The sequence below is a fragment of the Hevea brasiliensis genome, chromosome 6 (genome assembly GCF_030052815.1).
Source record: "Hevea brasiliensis isolate MT/VB/25A 57/8 chromosome 6, ASM3005281v1, whole genome shotgun sequence".
NCBI lineage: Eukaryota > Viridiplantae > Streptophyta > Magnoliopsida > Malpighiales > Euphorbiaceae > Hevea > Hevea brasiliensis.
The window spans coordinates 5784893-5798972 of NC_079498.1; the positions used below are offsets into that span (position 1 = coordinate 5784893).

The following is a 14080-nucleotide window of genomic DNA, read 5'->3' on the forward strand; positions in this document are numbered from 1 at the left end:
CCTGAATTACCCACTTCCTTGCTTTTCTCTCCTACCCATTTAGTCTCTTGAATGCAAGCAATATTTACTCTTCTCCTTTCCAAGGTATCCACAAGCTCCATTAATTTTCTTGTAAGTGATCCAATATTCCAGGTACTAACCCTGATTCTCCTCCTATCCTGTTCTTTCCTAATTGATCTCCTTCTATGATATCTTTTATTATTCCCTATGCCTATCTTGTGTTTTATTCCACTATTTGTTCTACTATCTGTTCTATGGACTAACTTCTTTATCCACACCCGTTCATGATGTGGGAACCCTTGCTCATTTAAATACCACACTCGGGCGCCGGCATGGCGCATTGCTTTCGGTGAACGTCCTACACCCTTCCATATTTTTCACTACACCCGGGCTCCGATGTAGCGCGTCGTAAGTAGAGAACGTCCAAACGTTTTTATCATTTGAATCCATATCATAAAGTGTAACGAAAATTTTTACGCTGGTTGTCACCTACCGTAGCTCTCCTCCTTTATCCGGGCTTGGGACCAGTTAAACGCAAACTACTTAGGCGAAGTTAGGGAGATAACTATCACACCAGAGCTTTTTTTTTTTTTTGAAATTTAAAAAAATAAAAAATAGTGCATGTGACATAATCTCTTTTTTTATTTTTAATTTTATTTTTATTTTTTTTTGTATATTAAAAAAATTAGTTTATCATATTAAAAATTAATTTTTATCTGGATGTTTTTAAATTTCAAATTTTACAATCTTATCTCATAAAAAAATAGTTATCTAAATTCTTTGTAGTATGAATTTTAAATTTTTGAAGATTACAATTTTATGGGTATTATAGAATTCTGTTCATCATATTTTATCATTAAAAATTAATTATTTTTAATTAAAATTTTTGTTAAATTTTAAAAAGAGTAAATCATTTTAAAAAAATTATGTTAATATATATTTAAATAATTATTCACTAACAAATTACTAATAAAATTTAAACATTTAATTTTAAAAAAATTTCTTATATTTAAAATTTAGTAAATAATACTTTAAAATTACCACATGACATTTGGATTTTTTTTGCTTTGTTTATTTTTTATTGGTATATGTTAAATAATTTAAAAAATAATAAAAATTGTATATCGATGAACTTATTTATTTAATTATATATAAAATTATAATTAATTAAGAATTTTATCATTAATAATATTTTATAATATAATTATAAAAATATAAATTATATAAAAATACATGTTAAATTATATTAATAAAATAAAATAATAAATAATCAACATAATACACGAGTAATACGACTAGTTATAAATAGTTGGAGAGATAGAAACATAAATAGAAGAGATTTAGAGAAATTATAAATAATTATAAAATTAAGAAATAAAACTATAAATGACTACAATATTCATAAATTAATAGTAATTAATCTTAAATACTAACGACTAAAATAGATCGAAAGGACCTAATTCTTATATTTTTAAAATTCAAAGACTTAAATAATAAACTCAAAGATTAAAAAATAAATTACTTTAAAATTATAAAAAAAAAAATTTACGCTCCTATTTACCTACTAGCTGCTCTAAGGTTTGAGATATATTAATTTTAATTGAGCGAAAGTCACAGCATTCGATTATAATACCTTGGATTTTTAATCTTATTGAATGATAATAGTAATAATAATCGAAAAAAAAATCACAGTAATCCAAACAGAAAAAACAAAATCATTGTGAATAGATAAAAATTAAAAAAAAATATAGATAAAACACAAAATGTCCCATTAATTGGCACAAATTGGATCAAGAACTTGAGCAGGTAAACGAGGAACCGGAATGCACACAAGATCACGGATTCTTGGAGCAGTCAATCCAGGCCGTTCAGTCATATCAAGAACACTATTACCAGTTTTAATCTCCATTCCAGGGGGATTAACAACCTTCCAATCAAAGCACTGAATCATAACTGCAAGAGTTGTAGGCATAGATTGCATGGCCAAAGAAATACCAGGGCAGCTTCTCCTCCCAGTCCCGAAAGGCAACAATAGATAATGTTGGCCTCTAATATCTATAGAGCTTGTGAGTCCATCATCATCATTGGATTGCAAGAACCTTTCAGGTTGAAACTGTAAAGGGTTTTTCCAATACTTGGGGTCTCTTCCAATAGACCACATATTCACAAATAGTAAAGTATTTGCAGGTATTGTGTACCCATTAATCTTGCAATCCTGTATTGATTTTCTAGCGACCATTGGGATTGGTGGGTGTAGCCTAAACGTTTCTTTTAAAATGGCCTGTATATATGGGAGATTGGGGTTGTCTGACTCCTGAGCAATCCTGCCATTTCCCACAACCCTATTAATTTCCTCACGAGCTTTCTCAAGAACTTCAGGCTGGTTGATCAGTTCTGCCAATGCCCATTCAATTGCGATGGCTGTTGTATCAGTAGCTGCAGTGAAGAAATCCTGAAAAGACATTGCTTTAGTATTAAACTATTATTTTTTTGGCAGCCATATGAAACTAATGAAAGCATTAACTTGTGGCTTTTTATTTTAAAATAAAAAATTGAGAGATCCATTGGGTATAACTCTTTCCTTCTGCTAAGATTTGGATTTCTTTCCTTTTTTGACAGCTTAATTTCTTTCTTCTTGGTAAGCGAAAATTATAGTGTCAAATTATAACTAAAATTTAATAGGTAAATCAATTAATTAATGATTTCAAAACTAATTAAATTGTTTAATTAATGGAATTAAAATTAAAGATTTAAATTATTCCAAATTAAAAAAGAATGGATTAAGTTATAATTATGATTAAATATTAAGGACACTTTGTAAATTACTCAAACCTTAATTTAAAGTTCATTAATTAAGTTTTTTGTTTGACTAATGAAAAGTTAAAAGAATTTTAGATAAAATAACTAATTAATTAAAGATTTATATTATTTAAAATTTAGAAAATAAAACAAGTTATAATTATGATTAAATATTAAGGTAATTTTATAAATTACTCTAAGAAAAATAATTATAATACAGCTCAAAATAAGATATTATATCTGTCTACTTTTATCTTTTATTTAAGGTATTTATATAGTGATTAACAAAATAATTAAATCATCTAAGTTATAACAAAATTCTCACTAATTTAATTAAATTACTTTTTATCTCATATAATTAAGAGGGAGAGAGAGTTGATAGGATAAACTATAGAAAATTATAAAAATAATTATTATACTTAGTAGAGATAAGAGTAAAATTTTAAACAGATAATTTTAGAAGTGGATGAGAATAGTATTTTGTTTTAGCTTGCTCATTAAATCATTTGTGAATTGCTAATTTTAATGATTTTTTGGGTAAAATGTTCAATTTAATTTCTATATTTATTAGTGAAATTCAATTTAACTTATTTTTAATTTTTTGTCCAAATCAGCTCGGAATCTTTAATTTAAGCTCAATTTACCTCAAAAAATTAAGCTTATTGATATTTTTTTTTAAATCAAGAAATTTAGTCCATAAATTTTAATTTTTAAAATTGAGATTAAATTAAAAATTTTAAATTAAATTTGATAAAAATTTAAAAATAATTAAATTAAATTTTTTCAATAAATATATGAATATAATTATGCTTTAAGGTTTTTTTTTTTTCATTAATCTCGTTACAGTTTCAATTCATTTTAAAATTCAACATAAAAGCATTTATTTCCCTGGCCCTAGCTAGCTATTCTTCAGAAATTAATGCACGGAAAGAATATAGAGCATGTTTGTTTGGTTGGTTTTACAGTGATACTAGCCTAATGTTCATATTATGCATGAGTAATTTATAATTTTTATTTTTTTAATTTAATTTTTAATTATATTTTAATAATAAAAATATATAATATTATTATTAAATAAAAGCAACATTTTATTATATTATTTTTTAAAAATATTATATCTAAGTGTAAATTTTTTTTATTAATTTGATATATTTTTTATAAAATAATTCTTTGACAAAAATAGTTATCACTTAACATAAATTTATAATATAAAATAAATACATTTTATAAAAATTAAAATTTTAAAATATCATTATTTTCTATTAATATAATCAATATTAAAAATATATATTATTTTTCAAAAGATAGATTTTATAATTTTAATACTATAACTTTAATTTTTTTAATCATATTTATTTGTAACTAAATTTGATACAATCATATTTATAATTTATCTTTAAAATTATACTTTTATATAATTTATGCATAAAAATATAAATATTTAATTAAAATTTATAAATAATTCTATTAAAAATTAATGATAATAAAACATGGCCAAGCAAAATATTAGTTATCATTGTATTAAATATATAATTATAATGAAATAAAATATTTAAAAGTTTTAAAATATATTAAATAAGAAATTTATTAAAAAAATAATTATTAAATACACATTTATTAAATATATTTAAATAAAATAAATTTTGAAAATAATAACTAATAATTTTTGAAAAAACTAATAAAAAAATGGAGCAAATTAAAAAATATTTGAGTGAATTTAGGTGAAATGAAAACACTTAATAAGAGGAGAGTATTTGATCTGTATCATATGTCTCATATTACATACTATATATAGATAAATAAATAAAAACTATTTAAATAAAAAATTAATTTATAATTAAATATTATTTAATTAAAAAATAATAATAAAAGCATTCAAATTTAATTTTTATAATAATAAAATATTTTCTATTTGCTTGAACGTTTCAATTAAATAACCATAAGTGGCCATAATAATAATAATAATAATAATAATAATAATAATAATAACCATTAATTAATCTTAAAAAAGTGAAATAAAAATAATATTAAATTATTAACATAAAAAATAATATACTAATTATAAATAAGTCAAATTTTTATATTTTATTTTTATAACCTTTTATGTAGACTATACTTTTTTCTTTAAAATTTTTTTAATAAAGATTTCATAATAAAAATAATAAAAAATAAAATAATGTAACAAAAATATTTATTAAAGATATGAAATAATTTGATATTGATTAAATTATATAATAGTTAATTATGAGATCATAAATTAATAGTCAATCTTCTTTAAATTAATAGCCATCAATGACATTTTATTATTATTATTATTATTATTATTATTATTATTATTATTATAAAGTAACATGTGACAAATAATATTTTTACATAAATAAATTTATAAAAAATAATATAAATAATTTTTAAATATTGTATTGGATTATAAAAGTCTTAATTTTTAAAAATTAAATTTTAAAGAAAATAATAATTTAAATAATAAATGTTAAGGTAATATTGTAAATAATAATAATAATTAAAAGAGAAATAAAAAAATTTAAATAATAATTAGTATTTATAAAATAATATAAATAATTTTTAAATATTATACTTAATTACAAAACGTCTTAATTTTTAAAAATTAAATTTCAAAGAAAATAATAATTAAGGTAGTATCGTAAATAATAATAATAATAATTAAAAGAGAAATAAAAAAATTAAATAATAATTAGTATAAATGAGAGTATTTATGTTTGACTATGAGATTACAAATTAATGGTTAATTTTCTATAATAGCTATCAATGACATTTTATTATTATTATTATTATTATTATTATTATTATTATTATTATGGAGGGTAACATGTGATAAATAATATTTTTGTATAAATAAATTTATTATAAATAATTTTTAAATATTACATTTAATCATAAAATATCTTAATTTTTAAAAATTAAATTTAAAAAATAATTTAAATCATAAATATTAAGATAGTATTGTAAATAATAATGATAATTAAAAGAAAAATAAAAAATTAAATAATAATTAATATTTATAAAATAATATAAATAATTTTTAAATATTGTATTTAACTACAAAAAGTGTTAATTTTTAAAAATTAAATTTAAAAAAATAATAATTTAAATAATAAATGTTATGATAGTATTGTAAATAATAATTATAATTAAAAGAGAAATAAAAAAATTAATAATAATTAGTATAAATTAGAATATTTATGAAATGTGACACGTGGTAAACTTTTTAAGATAAGTATCACTTGTCATTTTCTTAGAAATACTTCATGTTTTATATATATACTAGCGTAATGTCCATACTATGCATAGATAATTTATAGTTTTTATTTTTTTAATTACATTTTAAATAAAATAAATCATTACTATTAAATTAATTTTAAATTAAAATTTATCTTTTATTTAATTTAACTTAATAAACTTTTAATTAATTTATGATGTAACTAATTAAAATATCTATTTAATTTTTTTATATATATTAATAGTAATTTCCATTATTATTTTGTTTAAAATGCAATAAAAGTACTTTATTCAAAAAATAATTTAAATTTCATAAAATTTTTATATTTTATCTCATAATTTATGTAAATTAATATTTATTTTTTTTGTAAATTATTAAAAATATATTAAATTAATGAAAAAATAATATTATTTTAAAAATATATGAATATAATATTTTTTTGTTATTAATATAATAAAAAAATATTAAATTACTAATAATAAATTAAATTATTTAGTTTAATAATAATGAAAATATATAACATTATTATTAATTAAAAATAACATTCTATTATATTATTTTTTTAAAATACTATATTAAGTGTAAATTTCTTTTATTAATTTGATATATTTTTTATAAAATAATTATTTGACAAAAATATTTATCACTTAATATAAATTTATAATATAAAATAAATGCAAAATTAAAGTTTTAAAATATTGTCATTTTCTATTAATATAATAAATATTAAAAATATATATAATTTTTTAAAAGATTAATATAAATAAATTTTAAATATTACATTTAATCATAAAAAATCTTAATTTTTAAAAATTAAAATTTAAAAAATAATAATTTAAATCATAAATATTAAGATAATATTATAAATAATAATGATAATTAAAAGAAAAATAAAAAATAATAATTAGTATTTATAAAATAATATAAATAATTTTTAAATATTACATTTTACTATAAAGATCTTTAATTTTTGAAAATTAAATTTAAAAAAATAATAATTTAAATAATAAATGTTATGGTAGTATTGTAAATAATAATTATAATTAAAAAAGAAATAGAAAAAATCAATAATAATTTATATAAATTAAAATATTTTTGAAATGTGACACGTGGCAAGTTTTTCAAAAAAAATATTGCTTGTCATTTTCTTAGAAAGACCTCATTGTTTTATATATATACTAGCATAATGTCCATGCTATACATAGATAATTTATAATTTTTATTTTTTTTAATTTACTTTTTAATTACATTTTAAATAAAATAAATCATTACTATTAAATTAATTTTAAATTAAAATTTCTCTTTTATTTAATTTAACTTAATAAACTTTTAATTAATTTATGATGTAACTAATTAAAATACCTATTTAATTTTATATATATATATATATATATATATATAGTAATTTCTATAATTATTTTGTTCAAAATGTAATAAAAATATTTTATTCAAAAAATAATTTAAATTTCATAAATTTTTTATATTTTATCTCATAATTTATGTAAATTAATATTTATTTTCTTATAAATTATTAAAAGTATATTAGATTAATGAGAAAATAATATTATTTCAAAAATATATGAATATACTATTTTTTTGTTATTAATATAAAAAAATATTAAATTACTAATAATAAATTAAATTATTTAATTTAATAATAATGAAAATATATAACATTATTATTAATTAAAAATAACATTATATTATATTATTTTTTTAAAAATACTATATTAAGTGTAAATTTTTTTTATTAATTTGATATATTTTCTATAAAATAATTATTTGATAAAAATATTTATCACTTAACATAAATTTATAAAATAAAATAAATATAAAATTAAAATTTTAAAATATCGTTATTTTTTATTAATATAATAAATATTAAAAATACATACTATTTTTTAAAAGATTAATATAAATAATTTTTAAATATTACATTTAATCATAAAAAATTTTAATTTTTAAAAATTAAAATTTAAAAAATAATAATTTAAATCATAAATATTAAGATAATATTATAAATAATAATGATAATTAAAAAATAAAAATAATAATTAATATTTATAAAATAATATAAATAATTTTTAAATATTATATTTAACTATAAAGATCTTTAATTTTTAAAAATTAAATTAAAAAAATAATAATTTAAATAATAAATATTAAAGTAATATGATAAATAATAATGATAATTAAAATAAATAATAATTAATATAAATTAAAATATTTATGAAAAATGATATGTAGCTTGTTTTTCAAAAGAAAAATCATGTGTCAATTTTTTTTATAATATCTACTTACTTTATTTATATATATATATATATATATATATATAAGATAATTATTTTAAACATATTAATAAAAAATTATTAAGAATTAATTAAAAATTAATTTTATTATGTTTTATTTATAATAATATTAAACTAATAAAATTATTTTAATTAATATTGTTAGCATAATTACAGCAATCAGCATGATTATAGGAGATTTGTGTTAGCATAATTACAGCAATCAGCATGATTATAGGAGATTTGTGTAGCATAATTATAGCAATTATTATTCTTGTCCAAATTAGTTCATATTCTCATGTATAAATAGATGTAATATCTCTTCATTACTTGTATTTTTCTTCTAACATGGTATAAAACTTTTATTTCTAGTCATTCTTTCATACCTATTATTATACCATTTTTTCTCCTCATCTTGTTATCAATGGAGAAATCGATATTTCAAAACCTATTAGGAATGAAAAGTTTTTGATAGATTGGGATAGTATTATGACTTCCAACCTATTTGGAATCAAATATCTGAAGATCATCTTCATCTCATTCAAGTTCTAATGGCTCTTAATTGTAATCAAATTGGTCATGCTTTTGCATATTGTCCTACCATAAAATGGTGATCTTGAGGCACTATTCAATTGTAATCATATGACCACTAATCTTAAATTCTCAAATCTTCATCTCTAATTTGGCACTCAATCTTATTAAAGGACTAAATGTTATTTTTCTCACCATGGTGTCCTAATTCCTCCATTCACCAATGGCATCTAATTCAACCGGATTATTAGGATCTACTAAGTTTGAGTCATTTAATTGTTTAAATTGTCTTTAATTCATTCGACATTTGGTCCTTCTCCTACTTCTTCAATAAATGGTTTCGTTATTTTGTAATATTTATTGATGATTATTCTCTGGATATATTTTTGAAACATCGAGTTATCACAAATTTACATCACATTTGCAAAAATGATTAAAACTTTGTGACATTAAAATAAGGCACCATTGTTCAACGTTTTTGTCCTCACACCTCTCCATATTCTTGATTCTACCTTGGTTCTTCATAATTTATCTCCTTTTGAAAAGTTGTTTGGACAACCTCGACTATTCCATCCTTAAACCTTTTGGATGTGTTTCTTTTGTTCTTTTACAACCTCATGAACATACCAAATTAGAATTTTCTTGGTTATGGCATTGAACACAAAATACTATGTTCTCTTCTCTTTCCAAATTTCATCACTCTGTGACCAACTACAAAACTCCTCATTATCTTTCTGATTTTCATTGTTACTCTACTATTGCAACGAAAACTCATACTTGGGATTTAGTTGATCTTCCACCAAACAAGACTCCTATTGGTTGCAAATGGATTTACAAAATCAAGATCAAGAGTATGGTATCGACTATGAGGAAACTTAACATCTAAATGGAAACTTTTCGGATGGATGTTAAAAATGCTTTTCTTCATGGTGATTTAAGAGGTTTATATGCATCCTCCTTTATCATTCTCCTCATAAGGTTTATATGGATTATTGCCAAATTTAGTTCCACTCTTGCTCAACTTGGTTTTCTCTAGTCCACATGATTTATGTTGATGATATGATAATAACAGAGATGATTCATTATTTTAGAGTTACAACATTATCTCAATCAACATTTTGAAATGAAAGACTTTTGGGCCTTGAAGTTTCTCTATCTATCTCAAGCCAAGTATGCATCCCCATTGGAGCTCAATTGCAAACTTACACCTCTTGATGGCACTCCTCTTGATGATCCTACTTTATATTTCATGGTTTGCACTTTTATAATGATGTATTTCATGAAACACATCGAAATTGATTGTCATTTCATCATGTTGCTCATGGCACCATATGTTTGATTCCTATCTTGATTATAGGAGATTTGTGTAGCATAATTATAGCAATTATTATTCTTGTCCAAATTAGTTCATATTCTCATGTATAAATAGATGTAATATCTCTGTAAATGAGACACAGACAAATACACAATCCTTTTCTTCATTACTTGTATTCTTTCTTCTAACAAATATTAACAATAAAATATTTTTAAAAAATAAACAAATTTAAGGTAATATTGTTGAACTGGTCTGTAATTTCTAAAAAAAAGAAAAACTTGTTGGTACTTACCAAAAACAGGGCTTTAATATGATTTCTTGTCAGCCTTATCTCTGCATTCTCATCCTCCATAACATCAAGCATTATATCAAGGAAATCTTGGGCCTCGTGCACTGCTCCATTGATTCTGTTCTGCTTCCTCAGCTCCTCACGGCTAGTAATCAGCTTCTCCAACAACCCATCATACTTGCTATATATATCATCAATTCTCTTTCGAAAACCCTGCAAGTCTATGTTTCTGCAAAACCATATAAAATCACATACGTTAAATTCTCCAAAAATCTGCGTTACCTCTCGCACAACTGTTCTGGCAACCTCAGCTTCACTGTCAGTATCAGAAGATCTCATACTCAACATCATCTGAGAAATTATATTGTTAGATAATTTTGTCAGCTCTTGAGTGATGTTAACACTTTCACCAACTTTGGATTTGCTGTAAAAACCTCCAAGAAAGTGATGGAGTTCTTGTTTTCTAATGGGAAGAAATTTGGTAAGCATTCGGTTTCCTAGGAGCTCGAAAGTGCTTATCTTTTTAATGAATTTCCAGTAAGGTCCATAAGGAGCGAAGGCGAAAGAGGAGTTATAGGTGAGGTGGTCGATGGCTATAGAATGCTTGCGAGAAGAGAATGTGAGTTCATGCGTTTTGAGAAGTTCTTTGGCTAGTTCTGGGGCGGAAGCTACAACAACTGATATAGAACCAAGCCTGAGATAAATCAGAGGACCATAGCGAGATGAGATCTCACGAAAGGAATGGTGAATTAGGGGTCCAAGGAGATGGAGGTGACCAATAATCGGCAAGGCCATTGGGCTTGGAGGAAGCTTGTAGTACCATTGTTTCCTTATGAAGAAAACCAAAAACAAGAGGATGGTAAGCGAGGAGAAGAGCTCAACTATCATTTTTACTAATGCCTTCCTTAATCTATCGCGACTTTGCACAACATATATATGGAAGTAGCACCTGCCCAAACACGATAAGAACTGTGATGGACTTTCTTTTAAGCAGAGAATTAGAAGGGTGGGGAGTCAAATCAGTGAGTCATTAAACTAAGGGCGGTTCTTTATGCCTTGTAGCTAGGTTTTCAAAATTATAATTTTACTAATGATATATTTTAAAATTACTTTTTATCCCCCTAAAATTTTTAAATTTAAAATTTTACCTTTAAAATTTAGCCTTTTTTTTTTAAAAAAAAATACCTCTTTAATATTTTTATTTTTATTTTAGTCTTTATATTTTTATGTAAATTTCATTTATATTTTTATATTATTTAATTTTTTTTATCTCTTAATATTATATATTTTTATTTTAATCTCTATATTTTAAAAAAAATTCATTTAATTTTTTTAATATTTATTTTTGATCTAAAGATTAATTTATAGTTCCACCTCTGTACTAAACTAAATTAGGCTAGGTGTGATGGGTATTATTATTATTATTATTATTATTATTATTATTAGAGACACAATTGATTAAATATTTTTACATTTTGTAATAAATATTATATTAATTATATTTATATGACCCTTATCATATTCATGTCGAAATTAAAACTTAATTTATCTTTCTAGATGAGACCAGGAACGGATGCATAAGAGTCCCCACATGACTTGAAAAATGATATGCAGGAAAATTTTTTTAAAGGTAAATTAATTCATTAAAATTATTTTAAAATTATAAAATTTAAGTCAATTTTGATTTAAAATATGTAAAAAAAAAAAGTTTCAATCTAGATATTTTATATAGTCTTATTAAATCATTTATAAAATTTTTTATTTTTTATTTATACAACGCTTAAGATCTTCAAATAAACTATTTATAGTGAAGACTCATTTATCTATAAGAGAGAACATTACTTTTATAATAAATTTATATTTTAACATTTATTTTTATTTATACAACGCTTAAGATCTTCAAATAAACTACTTATAGTGATGACTCATTTTTCTATAAGAGAGAACATTACTCTGACAATAAATTTAGATTTTAACACCATACCTTATATATTGTTAATAAAAATTATCAGTAAATATATAGTAACGTGTATAAACCCCATAATTTAAAGCCTTTAACAATATTTTTACATTAATTTATAGTACTATTATACATGATGTTATGTATATTATTTGCTACTTTATATCTTACCGTGATATTATTTATTACTTTAAAATCATGTATAAAATAAGGTTAAAAAAATGTTATTAAAACTTAAATTTGTTGAAAAGATTTAATTGTATCACCCAAAATTTTTTTAAAAAATTAATAAAATTTACAATTCAATCTCTTATTTATTTTTAATAATGATTTGATTTTTGAATTTAAATTTTGTTAACAAATTAGTTATTATCAAAAAATAAATTAAAAACTGATTTGTAGATTTTGTTACCTCTCATATACTTATTTCTATATTATTATTATTATTATTATTATTATTTTGAAGTGATTGTTATATGTATTATTTGATTTTCCTGCAAAGTATATAATCATTTTGTATGGAGAGAAAAAGAAAAAAATGAAAAGCAAGATCTGAATATTGAGTGGTTGTTGTAATGAATGGTGCCATGAGGATATGTAGGGATTGGGTAGTTAGAATATGTTAGGATGGCAACGGGTTAGGTTTGCATGGTCATTCAATCCGATCGAATTCTAATATGATGAATTTGGGTAATATATAATTGAGTTTGGGATGGGTTTAGATTTGAAATTTAATAACTGCGATAAATTCGATTTGAGTTGGATTCGAGTTTTACATGTTGGGTATCTGTTACCCGAACACGTCTATTTAATATTATATTTGAAAACAAAATTATTTTTATAAATAAAAATATTATTTTATATACTATTAAAAAAATAATTAAAAAATTATTTTAATATTCTTATCATAAAAATTTATTAATTTTAATTTTAAATTATTTTTTGATATTAATATATTTTAAAAAAATAATTTTCTTAATAATAATTTTTTTCTCCTCAAAGATAGATACACACATGTGATTCAAGAATACGACACACTTTTTCATAAAATCATGATAATTTTATTAAGATATGTTGAGTCATAAAAATCATACATATATACGCTTTATAATCGATCCATGTAGGATCCCGAAGGCTCAATTTTAATAATAATTTCAACAGCTATGATAAATGCAATATGAATAGGATTTGATGTAGGGGTAGATGAAGTGACATTTTATCAACCAAAACCTCGATCGATATCACTTGGGATCAACCATCTTCGTTATTAATTAACGGAAAAACGACCTTAATAAAATATTAAATGAAAAACAAACTTTATATTAAAATTAGTCCCCCAGCATTAATGCTAACAAAGTAATTTAAATTTAATTTAATTAAATCTTAGAAATTAATTCACAACTTTATTATAATTTTAAAATAAAAATTTAATAATCATGATATTTATCATAGAGCATGGGCTAACAGAAGGTGAAGCCGTGAGGAGATAGGGTTAGGAGGGTTGGTAGGAATTTATTTCAGTTTATTTAAACATTTATATATCATTAAGTATTAATCTTATGTGAACCTAAAAAAGAATATGGAGAATACTCTGATATAAAAAAAAAAAATTACTATTAGAATATAAGTGAGAGAATTTTTT

The 14080-nt window shown here is 21.1% G+C and overlaps 1 protein-coding gene across 1 annotated transcript; it reads right to left on the reverse strand.

Moving 5' to 3' along the window:
* Nucleotides 1-1610: 1610 nt before the first annotated feature.
* LOC110652765 (cytochrome P450 93B16-like) lies at nt 1611-11445 on the reverse strand. The gene is made up of 2 exons (XM_058148303.1): nt 10482-11445; nt 1611-2452 (listed from the first exon to the last, which is right to left on the reverse strand). Exons 1-2 carry the CDS (start codon nt 11364-11366, stop codon nt 1772-1774), a joined length of 1566 nt encoding a protein of 521 aa, XP_058004286.1. The 5' UTR covers nt 11367-11445; the 3' UTR covers nt 1611-1771.
* Between the last annotated feature and the right edge of the window lie 2635 nt (nt 11446-14080).